Here is an 18,717-nt window from a genome sequence, read left to right on the forward strand (position 1 = left end):
TTGGGTAAAAGGCTGCCTAGGGCTGCAGCCTCAAGGGACGAAAGTGCCCCCACCCCCAGGTTCTCTGCTTGCTTCCCTTCTCAGGAGGGGCGCAGTTCCCCTCGACCTACTCTTCCTAACCCAGGGTGAGGGTCAGTTGCGGAGGTGCAGGCTGCTCTGGGTGGCATCCCTGAGGGAGATGACAAAAATGAGATTTAAAAAATAATGTTTAAAAATTGAGCTCACAAAACTTTTTAGTTCAGTCAACAAACTTAAGGAAATGCAGCTGGCACTGGGTGCCACAGCAGGGGCCGGCACTTACCGCGGGGCCTACAGTGTGCCAGAGCCACACATCTCTCCTGGGAATGACGTGGTGGCTGCAGGCTCCGCGCTGCTTGAAACAGCAGCATGGGACTTGTGTCTGCCCTCCTCCTCTCCCTCAGCCGCCCCGACAGCTGAGGGGGAGGCTCCATGCAGCGTGCCTCGTCCCCAACTGCAGGACCTGGCACCCCAGCGGCTAGCTACACCACTGGCGAGGGGGCTGGAGCGTCCTCTCCTGCTGGGGCGGCTCAAGGCCCTTTTCTCAACGGAGCAGGACTTTCACCCCCGAGATCCCCAGTCGCCTTCTTGCCTCATGGTAGATGATGGTGACCTATTTATTTGTAGTCTGCCTTTTCCCTCGATGGGGTTCAAGGCAGCACACAGATAAAAAAACCAGCTTTTAAAAGAATAGCCTTGCTTGGACCTTCCCAGTTCTGTCGCTGACCAGGCAGTATCTTCACTCCCTCCAGCAGGCTTGCTCCTCTGCAACGATGCATCGCAACTCCAGTACCAGCCGCCTCAGCTGCCGGCAGTCCATCCATCCTCTCAGGGTGCAGGATACCAACAAGGCGGTGCCCAATACTCCTCTAACGTAAGTAAGATAGGTAATTTCTCTTGTGGCAGGGTTTCATTCCTGAAAGACAAAAGGGGTCCTGGGATGCTGCAATGGTCAGGGATGGTAGGAACTGTAGTCTCAAAACATCTGGAGGGCCAAGTTTGAGGAAGCCTGGGCTACAGCATCAGGGCCTTTTTAAGCTTGGGGAAAAGGCAGGTAAGCAGCCAGGGAAGGGCATGATGGAAGTAGAAAATTATGCATGATGAGTTTGATTGGGGATAGTGTTTCTTCCTCTTTAAATATTAGAACCAGGGGGCATTAAGTGAACATGAATGCTGAGAGCTTCAGGGCGGACAAAAGGAAGTATTTCTTAACGTAGCACATAGTTAAGTCTTGGAATTAACTACCACATGTAGGGGTGGCCACCAACATGAATTATTTTTAAATGGGGCTAGACAAATTTATAGAGGATAAAGCTGTGCTCTTCCTCCACTAGCAGAGGTGGTATACCTCTGAATACCAGTTGCTGGAAATTGCAAGTGGAAGAAGCAATGTTCCACTCAGATCTCATCCACAAACTTCCCATAAGCTTCTCATAGGCCACTGGTAACATCTTTCAACAAGGTTTGTCTTACATTCTTAAAGTACACATTTTGAAAATTGGAGTCCTGTTGATGTCTGGTTTCTATTTTAATGAGATTATTAAAGGTGTTGTATATAGCACATTAAAAATAACCATAAGTCACAGTAAAAGGTCTTTTTTTAAGGGTGAGCAAGAGTAAAAATAATTAAGTGGATGTATATCAAACTTAATGTATGCAGCTTCACAACATCTGTATTGCAGTTTGATACTAATAGCTGGCAACTTAATTGAACAGAATTTAAAGGTAACTTATTTCACTATGATTTGTGCAAATCAATATTCTTTTCAAGACAAGAGAGGAGGACAACCTTTGGAAAGCTGAGTGTGGGGAAACGTGGATCAGTGACATCGGAAAGGAAAACCAGTTTCTTTGGCAAAAGGTAATAGAGCACACAGACAAAAACTCCTGAAAGGTCTACACTTGGCAGAATTTTTTAAAAAAGAAATGGGCATGAGGCTATTTAAGCCACAGCACCATTTAGAAGGCTGGAGCAGTGTAACTTTGTGATGCTATTTCCAGCCAGGGGAAATGTTGCAACACTGTTATTTCCTATGCTTGGAAGTACCGGCTTAGAAGCTATACCTACCCTTTGAATGTGGGAGTACTCTGGGTTGCTTTGTTTTTTCAAGCCAGATATAGAGTGGTTTAACACTTTTATTTGGCTAGAAAGAAATTCAAGAATACCTTAGGAAAAGGGAAAGCCCCACACTGCACTTTAATTTTCTGGTGGAATACTGTGGTGTGGCAAGTTGAATAACATTGTCAACTGTGAGTCTGACTTATTCTTGTAACCTAACATTTGTGTCCAAGTAGCTCTGTTTGCATAGTAGCAGCTAACTTGAGATTGTCATCTTACTCCTTTGTTTCTAGGACCAGTGGCCCTGGAAGCTTACGAAGCAGCCAGTATGGGGCATTCGGGAATATGGAAAAGATCAAGGAACCCAGGCCACTTCATGATAAAGCATACGTCCAGCAATGTATCCGACAACTCTACGAAGTACTTTTAAACTACATATTTTTGGCCTGGGGTTGGAATATTTAGCTGATTTTAGTTGCCCCTGATTGATCCACCTTGGGAATCTCATTGTAAGATAAAAAGGGTAAAAAAAATACCCTAAATAAATGAGCAGCTGGATTTTTTAAAGTGTTAAATACTTTGATACATTTATTTTTAAAAAAATGAAAGGTGCTTGGTGCTGTTAGAAGAGGCATTCCTTTCTTTTATACTGGTAGGGGTGGGGATGCCTTTTCTAAGATGCCACCTTCTGAAAAATGGATTTTAAAAAAAACAACAACGTGCAAGACAGAAGTATTTTTGCTTATACAAGTCTTTGTAGACAAATTCATTTAACTTGCATGGTTAGCTTTATTTGAGTGGTGCCCTAATTTGGATTGTGTGGCTTCATGTGGCTCTGGCGTGAAATCTAGCTTATATACACTATGTATAAGCTGCTCATAGAGCTTTACTGTAATAAGAGGTATAATTTTTAAATAACTAAATGTGATAGAAATATAACTTCCCCCCCTCAGTTTCTTACTACATATGGATATGGTCCTACCGTCTCTGTGAAGTCTCTCCAGGCTCCATCTACTAAGGACTTTGTAAAAATCTTCACTTTTATTTATGGGCAATTTTGCCCTTCTTATGAGCTTCCCAGTTCTAAGTTTGAAGAAGAAATTCCAAGAAATTTTAAAGAGCTTGGGTAAGTACCAGGATAATATACTATATGCACATTTTTGTCAGTATGAGAACGTTGTCTACACTGCTGAAAACAGGAAACACTGACCCGTGGGCCGAACTTCACCCACCAGGTTGTTTAAGGGAAGCCACACCCACCCTCCCTATATAGGGAAAATTTAGAGATTCCCTTACTGGAGGTCAGTAAGATAATGATTGCATTTGCAAAGTAGCAACCCCAATTGTGGAAGTTACTACAAAGGATTCAAAGACAATACATGCATGCACTTAGTATTGTAAAATCATTAAACCCACCCCTTCTTTACGTTAGTTCAACACAGTCATAAAACATCATTTCAGCAACACTAATTAGCACTTTACACTTTTTGACATGCTGCCAGGTGAAGGCACCATCACACTCTGACCCTCATACTGAGGGAGGAAGGAGCCACTAGGTGCCAGAGCCTAGAAACATATTGCAAGTCTTCTCAGTGGACTTCATCACATTGATTTAACTTTTATCAAGGGGCAGTGTCAGGGAACTGACATCAGAGCGAGAAGCAGAGGCAGGGCTCCCGAACGATGCCGGAGAGGGGAGCAGCAGGGGGGAAGGAATTCAGTGTAACACCAATAGGGAAGAGAGGGAGATGGAGGAATTGGTGACAGGGCTCCCAGACCCTTCACCCGAATCTAGTGGAGAGAGCGCTGGCACGCCCCTGCCTTCCCCTCACTTGCGCAGACGCATTCCGCGCAGGGAACATAGGAGGAGACTTGGGGTCAAACAGCTTTTATCCTGGAAGAGGTTTAAGAGACGCCCACTGACGGATTCTGCAAGTGACTAACAGGTCACGGAGGGAGAGCTCTGACCCCAAGCATGGTTGGGCAAGCAAACTAACTAAACCGAAGGCAATTTACACACAAGTAACCCCTCACAATCATTACAGGCAGTTTCCTCTGTAGCTCAGGTTTCCCCCTTCCCTTCTGTGCCCAATACAAAGCCTGTAGGCATAATGTATGGCATTTGTTTTAATCTGAAATAACTACCATTGTGTAGTCCACTGGCTCATTACCCATAAACCACTGGCTCACATTAAGAATACTATTTCATATTTATCAAAAATATAGAAATATGAACCATCCTATTTTGTGTAGGAAAGGATAATTGGCTAGATCTAGACACATCAAGGAAGCATTTCAGTTGAATGCATTGTGAACTTTATGAGAAATTGTGTTGGCAAAATGGAACTCCACAGCGCCATTTGGTGTTACTGTTATAATGCAGCCATATACAGTGGTACCTTGGTACTCAAACGGCTAGCCGGTTTGCGAACGTTTTTTGGAAGCCGAACGTCCGACGCAGCTTCCACAGCTTCTGATTGAGTGCAGAAAGCTCCTGCAGCCAATCAGAAGCTGCACCTTGGTTTTTAAACGGTTTCGGGAGTCGAACGGACTCCCAGAACAGATTAAGTTCGAGAACCAAGGTACCACTGTAAAACACACATAAAACACATTTTCTTTACCAATCTAGCTGAGTCCATTATAACTAGAGATTCCTACTCTCTGTCAATCATTCTCTTGAAGTGCTTGACTATACAGCATGTGGTCTGTCTCACTAGCATATTGGCACAAAGCAAGTATATTGCAAATATTGACTGGGTGACAATTATGCATCGACTCTTGACTTTAACCTGGTCTTGCTAGCTTTGATAACCTGTTGTTATCTTTTGACACAGGCATAGTCAACTTAAATGGCCAAATTGTGGATTGTAAGAAATAACAATAACTGAACCTTGGGCAGAGCAATCCTAAATGGGGCTAGGGAGCAACTGAATGGTAGCGTAGAGTCACTGCCACATCCAAAGCCTTGCTGCTTGTACTGGTATAGTGTGTTTGTGTGAGAGGCACAGATATGTGGTCTGTCTCTTACTGCAGTAGCACCAGGCTGGTGCACCTAAGGAGTCCTAATAGGGGACCTCTCAGCAGGAAGCAGGGTCGTGGATCCAACAGATCCTTAGCTAGCTCTGCTCCACCCCTGTAATGCCCTGAATCAGAGCCCTACACTGGCTACCAGTGATGGGATCATTGCTAGCAGTAAATAGCTTCTCAACTGACTGCTTTTGGCAACCACAACAAGGTCTCTCAGGTGGCTGGATTTTGCAGGCAGATAACTCCACCATATCCTAATCTCTAGTGGGTCGATGCATAATCAAAGTGGAGGAGGGAAATGCTTTTCATATCTGACTATACTTCCTAACCTTAAATAGCATATATTTTTGTATCTTTTAAAAATCAAAATATATTACACAACTTTCTAATATTTTCTGCTTCTGTTATAGATACCCCTTTGCATTGTCAAAAAGTGCTATGTGCACAGTGGGAGCACCACATACGTGGCCTCAGATTGTAGGAGCTCTGGTCTGGCTGACAGATTGTGTCAAGGTACCACAAAGCCATTGGAATAAGTCTCCAGTTACTTTTACAGGGTTTGCAAGTACTGTAAATCAAACATGGAAAGCTCGGGTTTACTTTTACTTTTTATATTTTTATAAACATGGAAACTCTAAACATTTTATATTGGTCAGATAAACTTGTAGCCGTTTTAGACTCACTGTTCTGGCAATTTTGAGAGCCAGGTTCTTTGCAACTTAAGAGTTCTAGAACTACTTTGAATTTAGGTGATATAGAGAAGGCTCGGCCAAAGCAATAATATCTAGGTAATTTTAATATTGCATTTTCTTGGTTACATCTATTTTGGTAAATGTGGTATTGACAAGAGATTTGTACAGCTTCATTGCTGTTACTAAGGAAACCTACATACTCCTGAATAAATGTAAAGAAAACTACTTTGCACATTTATTCATGAACTTCACTGGTCTACAGCAGCAGCTAGGTATCAGCTGTATTCTGTTGAATAGTACTAATTCATGCATGTTAATATATGATCTTCTCTGTCCTTTCAGTTGTCTTTTTATTTGAAAGAAAACATGCCATCATTTGATGAAGGGCAGACCTTGGAAGGAGAGACTGAAGATGGAATTATACATAACAAAGTATGTGACGTGAAATATCAGGAAATGTGCTATTTTTGCAAGAACACAAAAAAGCAATGTTCTGGTCTAAAGGAAGAGACAGCTTCTCTTCCCCTCCCTCCTGATTTCCCCAACTCTGCCCCAACAGTCTCTTCATCTGTGAGCCTACACATAGGCACAGAGTTTAGCAAATTTTGAGAGAAACAGAAAATTTCTACTGAGGTCTACTAATCTCATGCTTTAATTCCTGTTAATAGGCAGGGATGAGTATCCATCTGAGTATTTTATAATTCCATTTGTTTCAACAGTGTATCATTACCACCTCTTCTCTGCTCTCCCCACACACACAGTGGTGTATTTCCAAAATACAGTGGTGCAGAAGATTTGCACCAATTCCTAAAGCACCCCTTCCAGTGTAGTTAGGAGACAGAATCATGCACCTAATGTCCCTCAAAATACAAAAATATTTTTTTTATTTGTTTGAAGTTCCATTAAAGCTCTAGCTAAAATGCAGCTGATTCCAGGAAATGTAGAAATAAATAACTTGGTTGCACATCTTGGATTATTTTATAGACTTGCTACATAATACAGTTCTGATTGGCCTCTGCTTCTTTGGTTAAAAATACCTATAATGAAACTGACTTGCATAACTTTATTTGCAGCTTTTTTTAGACTACACTATAAAATGTTATGACCATTTTATGAGGGGTGGAGACAGCTTTGAAGAATTTGATGCTGAAATATACGCCAAATTAAGTAAGTAGCTTTCATTTAAAAACTAAATAGAACTCAGTGGGTGCAAATGCTAATCTTCTGGTTTCTTCAGCACTTTTCTGTAGTTAACAGATTTTTTAAAAATTAACAATTTTTAAACCCATAGTGAATTTGTTGAAATATAATCAATCATTTAGTTAAATGGAAGAATCGTATCTCAAAACCTTCTCACCTTGCCCAGCTCCCTTTTCTGTGAACCAAAGTACTTATATCTAGCCTCTAGAAGTTATATGGATAAAAACAGTCCAATCCAGTCCAGGTATCTTTAGGAAACCCTATCCCTAGTTAAAGTAATCATTGATTATAAAAAATAAACAAACTGTGCTTGATAAACTACAGTTCCTGCATTTTATCACTCTTTTCTGATAGGCATGGGTTAGTTTTTAGGTCATTGGGGCATTCTAGTCAATAGTCCATAGGTAAAGGACCCTGACCATTAGGTCCAGTCGTGACCAACTCTGGGGTTGCGGCGCTCATCTCGCTTTATTGGCCGAGGGAGCCGGCGTACAGCCGGCGTACGGCGTACAGGGTCAGGTGGCCAGCATGACTAAGCCGCTTCTGGCAAACCAGAGCAGCGCACGGAAACGCCGTTTACCTTCCTGCCGGAGCGGTACCTATTTATCTACTTGCACTTTGACATGCTTTCGAACTGCTAGGTTGTCAGGAGCAGGGACCGAGCAACGGGAGCTCACCCCGTGGCGGGGATTCGAACCACCGACCTTCTGATCGGCAAGTCCAAGGCTCTGTGGTTTAACCCACAGCGCCACCCGCGTCCCTATGGTCCATAGGTATTTAATATTAAATATTGCTATTTGGCAGTATCCAGGTCCACAGCAGAGCTGCTACACATGGAGTAATGTGGGTAAGAGTATATGATGCTTGATTAAATTTAGCAAAAATATGGGGACTGGGTTTTTTTGTTTGTTTGTTTTTTTATGTCCCATAGATGTGGTGGTGGGAATAGTATTAGTGTCTCAAACAGCTTCAACCAGGCATCAAGTCTTCCTGTGCACTATGTTTTGACAGAGAAATATGTGATGAACTAGTTAAAGCTTGGTACCTTAAATTCTCGTCCTCATGCATTTGCCTTGCTTTCCATCTTTCCCTGAAATCTATTCCTTTTTTGATGTTTCCATATATGTTGCCCATTTACATTTCCTTATGGTGTTTCCATTTATCTGGTAGTTTCCATTTATCTGGTAGTTTCCATTTCCCCTATCTACCCAAACTATTCTAGCCTTTGTTGAACTGTAATATATTAAAAATGGTTGTAGGACATGCTCTCAGACCCATAATGTAGCTTTTTTGCTAATTATGTAACAACATTGCTTGGATAATTGACTACCTGGGAGTACATCACCTTGAGTTCAATGATGAAATAAAGGTGGAATATAAATGTACCGAATAAAAATAAGTGCTAATTGAAACTTTTACTGTATTCATCACACACAACTTGTATTTCATGTAAACTAGCGACAAAGTATTCCACACAGAGAGCGGTTAGGGCAATCTATTCTGCAATGCGGCAACTTCGTTCCTTTTGTACATTGCATTGCAAAATAGCAGTGGCTTGTAAAATCTGCAGAAGCCTGTGTAAATTTGTTTCCTAATGTATTATTTGTTCTGAGCTCCCTATTTTGGTATAATTGGTGTGTTGAGTTACTAGCAGGTTATTTTGACTTTTTTTCTTTTTCTTTCAGAGGATCTGTTTAAGATAAATGAACATCATTTGGAGGCGTTTGAAGCAGAACTGAAAAAGCTGAATGAGGAGATTGCAAAGCGTGAGAAGGAGAGAGAAAGTGAACCGGTGTGTAAATGGCTGTGGGAATACTATTTAAAATATCTTCCCCACATTTGTTTTATCTGCCATTCAGGATATGATTTCATTGCAGTATGTTAACTTACCTATTGTGGGCATTTGTTTCCTTTTTTTAAAGGACCGTTTAGGGAATCTACGTAAACTGAAATCATCTTTAAAGGCAGATGTTCAGAAATATAATGCTTACATGGCCAACCTAGAATCTCGCTCAAATGCGTTCAGTCAAAAATCAAAGAGTATTACGGAGGAGTTGGAGGCTGGTGGTAAGGACAAAACACTGCTCAACAGTAACTTGCTGTATAACTTATTTCATTGTCCCATCTAAGGTTTTCTAAGATAAAATATTGTGCATACCTTTGTATTGTAGTGAACTTTTTCCAAAGGAGGGATTTGCATAGAAATTATTTGTTTTTGAACTACTGTGAGCTGGTAAACAAAGTCAAGTTAGTCATATGAAGATAATTTTTAGATCTAAAATAGAGGTACAGTGGTGCCTCGCAAGACAAAATTAATTCGTTCCGCAAGTTTTTTCTTCTTGCGAGTTTTTCGTCTTGCGAAGCACGGTTTCCCATAGGAATGCATTGAAAATCAATTAATGTGTTCCTATGGAAACCGCCTTCAGACCAGGTCCGGGGACAGTCTGTCCCCCGACCTCTTCTGAAGGCTGGGGGGGGGGAAAGGGCTTTTCTTCCCACCCCCAGCATTTTAAGGGCTTTTCTTCCCACCCCCTGCCTTCAAAAGCCGTCCGGGACAGTGGAGAAACGCGCTGCCTTTCTCCACTCTCCCAGGAAGGCAGGCAGGGGGGAGCAAAGACTTTCGCCCCCCGCCCGCCTTCAGAAGAGGTCCAGGACCTCTTCTGAAGGCGGGCGGGGGGCGAAAGTCTTTGCTCCCCCCGCCTGTCTTCAAAAGCCGTCCACGATAGCGGGAAGCGCTTCCCTGCTATCCCGGACTGCTTTTAAAATGCTGGCGGTGGGGAGCAAAGCCTTTCGGCCCCCGCCAGCCTTCCTGGACCTCTTCTGAAGGCCGGAGGGGGGAAAAGGCTTTGCTCCCCACCGCCAGCATTTAAAAGAGGTCCCCGGAGATTTCCCTATGGGCTTTCTTCTTGCGAAGCAAGCCCATAGGGAAATTCGTCTTGCGAAGCAACTCGCAAACGGAAAACCCTTTCGTCTTGCGGGTTTTCCGTCTTGCGAGGCATTCGTCTTGCGGGGCACCACTGTACCCTTAAAGTATATAGGGCTTATTCCAAACCATAAGACAGGTTCTTTTTTTGTGGTATTTCCCAAGTGCCAGGGGAAAAAATAGCACTGAGATTATGTCTTCCCTTCATAATTTTGGTAGGTTTCTCATTTCTTTCAATAAGTTTCAGTTTGTGAAAAAGCAGAATTCCACTTGAGAACTCAAGTTCCAAACACTCTGGAATTCTATCCACAAATGCAAACAAAGTTTTAAGCTAATTTAAAAGACGTAGAAATGAGTACTGTGGTCTGCAGCAACATGTTCGTAACTGGTTCTGTTTTTCATTTTGTGTTCCTAACAAAGTTTTACATGTTCTTAAATTTAGCCATGGAAATGGAAGCCCTGAAACAAGAGAATGCTCAACTGAAGTACATTTGTGATAATCAGAAGCACTCAGTTGCAGATATTGAGAGGCTAAAGAGTGAAATAGAGGAGTTGCTGCAGACAGTCAATAAAAAAACCAAGGAACTGGAGACAGAGCAACATCACTTGTGGAATGAGGAATTAAAATACGCTAGAGGAAAAGAAGAGGTATGTGAATCTACACTAATGTTTTGAAATCAGATATTCTGGCCACTCACAAAGTCTGCTACTTTATGCTTTATAAACTGGATGAAATTGCAGAGCTTGATTCTTGTGGTAGAAGAGTGATGGCTAGAATCCTAACGGTTTCTCAAGCAGCTAGAGTATGAGGTATAGCCACGATTTTGCTTTTGGTCTTTAACTTAAGCAATAGTAGTTGCAGTTCTGTTTGCCTGACACTGGATTTCAGATACAACAGTGCATATTTTTGTTGAGAATTGGTGTAGCAAAACTGACTTGGATCAACTGCTGCCTGGGTCACTGTAGTCTAACAACTACTTAACTTTTTACTGAATCACACTCTGAAAGGCAATATAGAAAGGGTGTTTTTTCCATGTTGAAGCACAAAATAAATGTGAACCAAAAAAAGCACCAGATACTTTAGGTTTTGTTTCCTTGCTCTTGTCAATTTATCAACTGCAGTGTTTTAAAGCTGTACCTCTTTTTGTGTCCCCTCCCCCCCACCTTTAACAGATTGAAGCCCAATTGGCAGAGTTCCATAGAGGGGCTCGAAAGCTGAAACTAATACCTATAAATTCAGAGAACTCCGGCGGCCTTGATTTTGAGATTAAGTTTAAGCCAGATTCAGGGCCAAACTGTCTGGTCAAATACAGAGAACAAATTCATGTAAGTGTATGCTTATGTTTTGGTGTAAATAGTCCTCTTTTTAAAAAGCCATGCAAAGTGGATGGGGGTAGATTTTAACATTGCTTACAAATGAAGAATACTTAGCAGAACTCATTTGTCCTACTTGTGGACTTCCCATAGGCTCATGGGTGGCAACTGTTGGTAAAGAGGATGCTGGCTGTCTTTATGATAGAATGGATAAATGAATCAGAATGATAGTGTATTATCTTAAATTTATTAAAATATAACTAGGTCTTCCAAAGTTGTCACAGTGGGATAAGGATGCAAGCAGTCAGGACTAATTTGGCCCCTTGGGTATCATATCAGTTCATGGAAATGTCTCTTTCACTCAGTTTTCATCTCTCTCTCCCACCCCCTTTACAATATCTCTATAATCATTACAGGTCCCACTTAAGCACCTCATAAGCAATACTGAAGACGAAATTGAAAGTGCAATAAAGAGAAAAATTGGTCTAGAAGAGGCCTTAGAACAGGTGAGTGTCCAAATACTTTGGCTCCAATTGGAAGCCACTGCCTTTCAAAATTTTAACTGTCCCCAAAACAAAAAAATATAAACTATGTAGATTTGTGTTGGTGGTTAAGTACAGGTAGCTAGTTAGTAGTGGAGGGAATAGCTGAATGAATAGTGGAATGAAGAAAAGACAGGGAACTATTGGTGCCTTTAATCCCTTTTCAGCTACACACTTAACTTCTCTGAATGTAGATGTAGCTCATGCATTTTCAAACCCTGTTCTGCATGTAGGCTAAGTAGTGAAGTTTTAGATTCTTGAGATGCCAAATCTGACAATATGATTGATTCTAAACTCATTCCCTGATCCTCTAAGGCAGCATGTTAGGAGTGTTCTGTCTGCCACCATTAGAAGTGTAGATGTCTAAGAAAAGGACTGGATACAAGGGCTACTTTGTTCCTTTCTTCTGCTATTCATATCTTTTTATTAAATGCACATTTTTAAAGGGAAGCACAATGGTAGCAGAGCAGAACAGCACTCTGAAAATGCTAAGAGAGGAAGGCCAAAAAATGGAAGATCATTATCAGCAAATAATGAAGGTAGGTAAAGTGTTGATAAACAGGTTTGAACACTTACAAAACAGTAATTTGTTTACTGCATTGCTAGTCTGCATCTATTTATAAATATATGTTTCTAACTGATTCCTTTAAAGTGCTGACTTAGGACAATGAATGTTTGTTTTTATGAAATGACATCTGAAATTGGGAAGTGGTTGACTACTTCACTTGGCGGGCTTGTAAGCGACAAACTGCTTGTGAGGGATAGTGTGTCTGAATTTTCATGAAAGCTTGAGGATACACCACAAGAGTCTTCACAGCCTCCACCTGGAATGGGAGCTAATTACCTGCTGCTGAAGAAAAATATTCCAGAATTGAAACAAGGCCACTATATTTTATATTTATAGCCCTCCTCCCAATTTCCTCTTTGAATAGATAGTGTCTATATACATGTTACAACCATGTCATTACATTAACGTATTCTGAAGTGATAATTCATATTGCAGAAAACTGAAGAAGAGGAAGAAAAAGGTATCCAAGAGCTGGAATCGTTGGAAAAACATAAATATTTGCTTGAGGGTGGAGTCAATGAAGGTGTCAGTGAAGCTAAGAAAGAGCTACAAGAACTCGAATGCCAGTAAGTGGAATAGTCTATTGAGATATAGATGTAGGGTGTGTTTTAAAATATGCTGATGTATCTGAATTTTGTTGCTCTTCTGCAAGTGCTCAGTTATTTTTGAACAGTATCTATATTGAATGAATGCAAGAAAAGATCTAACACCAAATTTGGTATGCCTTCACCCATTAAAATCAATAAGCATACTTAACAGTTTTGGATTGTAGTCATGATGTATTTACTCCCCAGATACCAAGTGGTTATGAAAACAACATCGGAAGAGAAACGGAGAGTGCATAAAAATCTACAACTCTGTCTGGAACTGACATCTAGCCATCTTGTGTCTGTAAAGGTAACTAATTCTACACTTAAACTGTTGTTTATTTTCATCAATCTCTGATTCCTTAAATGCTTAATCTTTAAGTGCTTATTTCTTCATGAGTGACCATACATAGTTTAATAACCATGCATGTGTTTTTCATATGGAGGGGCTATAGCTCAGTAACAGAGCATAAAGATGTGCAAGCAGAAAGCCCCAGGTTGGGTCCCTGGCATCTCCATGAGATAGATTGATGAGAAAGCCCTCAGTCTGAGTCATTGGAGTGCTGCTACCAGTCAGAACAGATAGCACTGAGCTTAGGTGGAGCAAGTGACCTCATTAGGTACATGGAAGCTTTGCAAATTGTGGGGAGATAATTTGGTACTTTCATATTATATTCCTGTTTCCATATATGTGTTGGAATTATGCCTGATAAAATACTACCTGCATATTGCAGGGCGTTAGACTACATGATCCTCAGGATCCCTTCCAACTCTATGATTCTATGGGATTACTAATTTATTAAAATCATGCTATGGTAGTTTCTCAAAAAAATCCTGATCATACTGTATGATTTACTGCACCAGACTGGATGGGCATGTTTATTTGAATGCACATCTAATTGAGGGCAACAAAGTGCATTGGATTTATGCCTATGGTTCCTGATCCAACAAATGATAGCTTGTTTCTCTGTGTTGGTTTTCTTATCTGGGTCTGGACAAGAGTTTCCAGCAAGATGATGAGACATATTCCCAACATTACTTTGATTATGTTGCTTCTCCACAATGCTTGCTTTGTTTTTATAAAAGGTGAAAGGTTGAGATTTCTCTTCTGCTGCTATGCCTTTCAAAAATACAGTTCTAAAATCTGATCTCTTATTTTATTCTAGACCTACCTGACTGAGCAAAATGCAAAAGTTGATAGGGCATTTGGTAAACTGATGTCTGAAGATCCATTGGCAAACTTGAAAGAAATCCTAAATACTTACAAAAAGAAGGTTGAGACTTTGTATGCCTCAGAAAAATGAGTGAAAACCTATTTGAATCTTTTACAAATAACATTATGCTATGCTTAACTTTATTTCCATATATTCCAATTTAGCATGTAAGTATTTCAAAGATGAAATACTTTGAAATACTTTGAAATAAAAAAAAAAGCTGTGTTGATCCAGTAGTGTGTTGTCACATGCTGTTAATATCCCTCACTTCATTTAATGTCCTTACTTGAATGGGACTTAGCATCATGGATAGGCGTACACACTACACCTTTTCTAAGATGCTATCTGTCTCATTCACTTTTTGTAAATTGTTTCAGCCCTTCAAAAAGATCCTTGCAGGCAAATGGCTTCATTTTTTATAATGGCATACCAAAATCAATATACAAAACAAACTGTAGATACAAAGACTGTTCTTATACCGGCTTGTTTTTTGGCACGTATAACTATTTTCCTATTAATATTGGGTTAAGTAATTTCAAAAGGCAATTAAGGGTTGGGACTTGGTCTAGTGAGCTATTTAGCACTATCTAAATTATCTGTTAAACTACTAATTTGTATAGTTCCCTGAAGAGTTTAATAACATGTACATGTTTAGTTCAATTTTATACTTTTCATCATTTGTATTATCCTATTTTTGTGTATTATTGTTGTGTGTTATCCATAGTTACCTTTATTAAATAGATGTTGCTTGCTACCCTGTGCTATATGCTATGGTGGTTTTTAAAATATATGAATGATGGCCACTCCTGGTCCTCAAGAAGGTCACCAAAGTTTTTTTTTTTTTTTCCATAAATTTTTATTGGGTTTTCAGATTTTTTAAAGACAAACACACAAAAATACAACAAAAACAAAACAAAACAAGCATATTCTCAGAACCTTACTTTCTTAACCTTATTCCCTGGACTCCCCACCCCACCCCCCTTCGTACATCCCTATTCCCGTAATTAGCTCAGCAAGTTCTAGTTTCTCCTCCTTAACCTATGGATTAATATTTTTGATATAACTCTTCCTAATTAGCCACATTTCTCTTATCCCCATCTCTTATAAACATTTAGATTCTTTCCTAAGGTCGACCCAAGTTCCCTTCCGCAGATTTCATTTTTATATTAGATGTAGGCCCTATTCACCCAACCCAAAATTCATAAACATTCTTACAATTCTGCTTTCCCCTCCCCCCCTTCCCCGGTTCTAGTCCCTTCTCAAATAAAAGTCAGCAATAGTTTTTAGCCTGGATTCCTCACGTCCGAGGCTTTCAAATCTCTTTCAGTTCCTCTCCGCCGGTTTTGTTGGAAATCCTTTATGTTGGTCGTCAGGTCTCGAAGCAGTTCAATCTCCGTCACTCCAGTTTTTCTTCCCACCAGGATACTTGACAACAACTGCTGCCAAAAATCAACCAGTCTTTCATGTTCAAAAGGGGAGCCCCAATCATGTTTCTTATTTCCTTTAAGTTCCTGTATTCCAAATACTTTAGGGGGCCCCTCCTTCATCTTGAACATCTTTTGCAGGTTTATAATCCATGTACTCCAAGAGTCTTTTTCCTTGCACTCCACCATTGTAGGCTTTTTGTTGATATTTCCCATCTGTACTTTCTCCTCCAATTCTTGAGATGTCACTTCTATTTCAGCTGCAGATTCCTTTCCTGTCAAGTCCTTAATGCATTCAGCAGAGTTGCTTATTCCAGAGGTCAAGGTCATGAGTTGTTTATTCATAGTCGAACTCTGTTCTTGCAATATTCCCACGAAAAAGAACATCCTGTCTATCTCTGCCTGTAATTTTCCATCTGCAGCCATTGTAATGCCTTAGGAATCCCCCTAGAGGGATTCTGGTTATTTTGTAGACTTTTTTCCAACAGTCCAAATCTTTTTTTGTTTCTTTCTTTCAAATTTCCAACAACTTTGTTTCAATTTATAGCACTTTTAGTCCAGAGAGATATTAGTTAACAAACTTTTAACTTAAACTGTCCCTTTGACAGCTCTTTTGACAGCTGTCAAACTCCTTATTCCTCTTCAACAGGCTCAAACGCGGGACTCCCCCTGGTCCAGGGGGGGGGGGGATTTCATCAAAAATTTCCAAAATTCCACTCTCACTCTCCAGTACAACACTTCTTTTGTCAAATCGTGGAAGTTAGTTTCTTTTATAGTAGACAAAATAACCTCTCCACCTTAGTTCTCCGTTCCTTGCTTAGAATTGTCTGTAAGTAAGGGGGGTGCAGACTTCCTTTTAGCACATCCCCCGGTCGTCTCGAATTCAAAGGAAAAATTTCTTAAAGCCAAATTCCATTCTACTCACGGGTTATTCTTTTTCAGTCCAAATTTCAAGGAAGGAAGTCAGCGCTCTCCAGTCATGGCTCGCAGCTTCACTCCACCGAGGTAGCGATCGACTCTCAGCGCCACGCCACCCTCCGTACCCTCTCCGCAGCCTTTAAAAAGGCTCTTCGTGGGTCGGGGGGGCGCTTAAGGCGCCCACCGAGTCTTCCCGTCCGCAGGCTTCAGCGCCTGCTGTTTCTAAGGGTCCCCGCGTCGCCGGCGCGGCAAAACCCGTCCTCAGTGGAGCCGATTCCCTCAGTTTTTCAAGGTGAAAGCACTATTACTAAGATAAGCTATGAGTACGTAGTGGAAGGTGACCATGCTTTCTTCAAAAATACCCATGACATTGTTTGTACAGAGACGAATTGAAATGCAAAGTTCTCTGGTATTCCTGCATATTGTACAATCATACAGGATCCTAAGGCACTGCTCTGTGAACAAAAAGGGCCTTTAATCCAATGGAGGCGCTTGCTAAAAGGATAGGGAGGATTTTTGTGTGTGTGAATTTTCTTCATACATTAAGCTGCTCATGCTGCTTCAGAGGACTCCTACCCTTAAGCAGGTTTTGCAAGAATGTAAAATCAGAAAAAGGGCCTCCTTTAGCAGAAGTGGTAGGAAGATCGATTCATGAGTTCTTGCGATGCGGCACAATTGTCATATGCCACTTTGGGGATGGGACTGAATAGTGAACTTTGAACAACAGCCTTGTTGTGTGTGCCAAGTTGATCAGGTATGAGATACACAGTTCGGGAATCTTTATTTGCAGAAGGTGAATGCAAAGATACTAGGATGAACAACCAGACCACAACCTGCGGTCTTTCTTTGCAACAATTAAAACAAATAACCAGACCACAAATGAAGGTTCAAAGCTCTATTTTCTTAAACCAGTATTACACAGTGAGCAATTGGAGCCTTATTCTTTTCTGACTAACCCATCCCAACCTTCTCATAGTGTGGTTACACACTGCCATCCTTCAATGTCTAATTTTATTATTTGTTTATTAGACATTTATTTCTGATTAATTATTCTATTCTTAAACTGTCTACAAACATCTATTCTTAATGATCCATGATTAATATATCCATTCTTTACATTAATTTGAGATTAAACAATACTAGCCATACTTCATGTATATTCAACTTTTTATTCTTTCACATTTGAACACAGAATGTTCTTAACCTCTACTTAATTTTTTTTCCCTACTGGGAGGGGTTAGTGAAAGTTTATAGATTGCTAAGGAGGATGGCTAATATCAAATAATGGAGTTTTAACAAAAAAAAATGGAGTCCCAACGGAGAGAGAGAGGAAATTCTCCTTTATTCCTAGATTTTATATGATTACTAGGGGTTTGTGTCTGCTTGCCAAGTCCCCTAGAGCATCACTGTCCTACCCCAGCTGACAGCAGCACCCCAGCATGTGCCAGCTTATTCCATAGTACCCGCATCCTCTCTCTGAAGCATCTCTTGCTCTGCAGGGCACATCTGAGCTTAACTGTTTCTCCCTGCTTCTAGTGACATCACTCCACCACCCTCCCCTAAATCAAGCCCTTTTTATCTACAGAGGGAGGACTCCATTCATTTGTATTCTAACACCTATTTCCTTTGATGCTTTGAACTCCTAATGGTTAATCCCACCAGGTGGTCACCTCACAAAGTACTTAATTCTATAGATTTTATTGCATTAGCCGTGTGGCCATAGCATGATATACATAGAAATAACAACATAAAATGGGGGTGGGGGGGTAAAGGTAGATATCGTCCTGGGCGAATACTTAAAGAAAGGGGGGGGGGGGAAAGGGGATAACAAAAGTGACAGGGGATTTAAAACATTGAGTGACAGATAGTACAAAAGCAAAAAGACAAAAAAACTGCTGAGGCTGGAGGAGGATCGTTAAAGGGTCCTTCAGCTCCTCAGATTTGTCCTAACTCCATTGTCCTTGTACAATAAGGCTACTTGGAACTTCGTTCGATTGTGCGGCGTATCGACTGCAGCTGTGGTGTTAAGGAAGAAGTTAGTGCCTCTTTCCTCTTCATCACACTGAGCAGGAAGTTAGCTGTCATCTTGGTAAACCAACAATCAGAATCCTGCAAAAAAAAAAGGGACACTATCCAAGGCTGGATTGGGAGATGAAGCTTGTTCACGAGAGGAGTTAAAAACTGAGATCTTTCATCTGTCCAGTTGGGACAGAAGAGCATTACATGTTCCA

At 40.8% G+C, this 18,717-nt stretch overlaps 1 protein-coding gene across 1 annotated transcript; it reads left to right on the forward strand.

Moving 5' to 3' along the window:
• The first annotated feature begins 785 nt into the window (after positions 1-785).
• Positions 786-14,342, forward strand: NDC80 (NDC80 kinetochore complex component). Its single transcript, XM_077933111.1, has 16 exons — positions 786-892; positions 1,790-1,879; positions 2,371-2,497; positions 3,031-3,203; positions 5,515-5,617; positions 6,139-6,228; positions 6,870-6,963; positions 8,682-8,788; positions 8,919-9,063; positions 10,362-10,567; positions 11,093-11,245; positions 11,650-11,739; positions 12,222-12,314; positions 12,779-12,909; positions 13,138-13,240; positions 14,097-14,342. Exons 1-16 carry the CDS (start codon positions 792-794, stop codon positions 14,232-14,234), a joined length of 1,944 nt encoding a protein of 647 aa, XP_077789237.1. The 5' UTR covers positions 786-791; the 3' UTR covers positions 14,235-14,342.
• Positions 14,343-18,717: the final 4,375 nt, after the last annotated feature.

This window comes from Podarcis muralis, chromosome 8 (assembly GCF_964188315.1).
Source record: "Podarcis muralis chromosome 8, rPodMur119.hap1.1, whole genome shotgun sequence".
In the NCBI taxonomy this organism is placed as follows: domain Eukaryota; kingdom Metazoa; phylum Chordata; class Lepidosauria; order Squamata; family Lacertidae; genus Podarcis; species Podarcis muralis.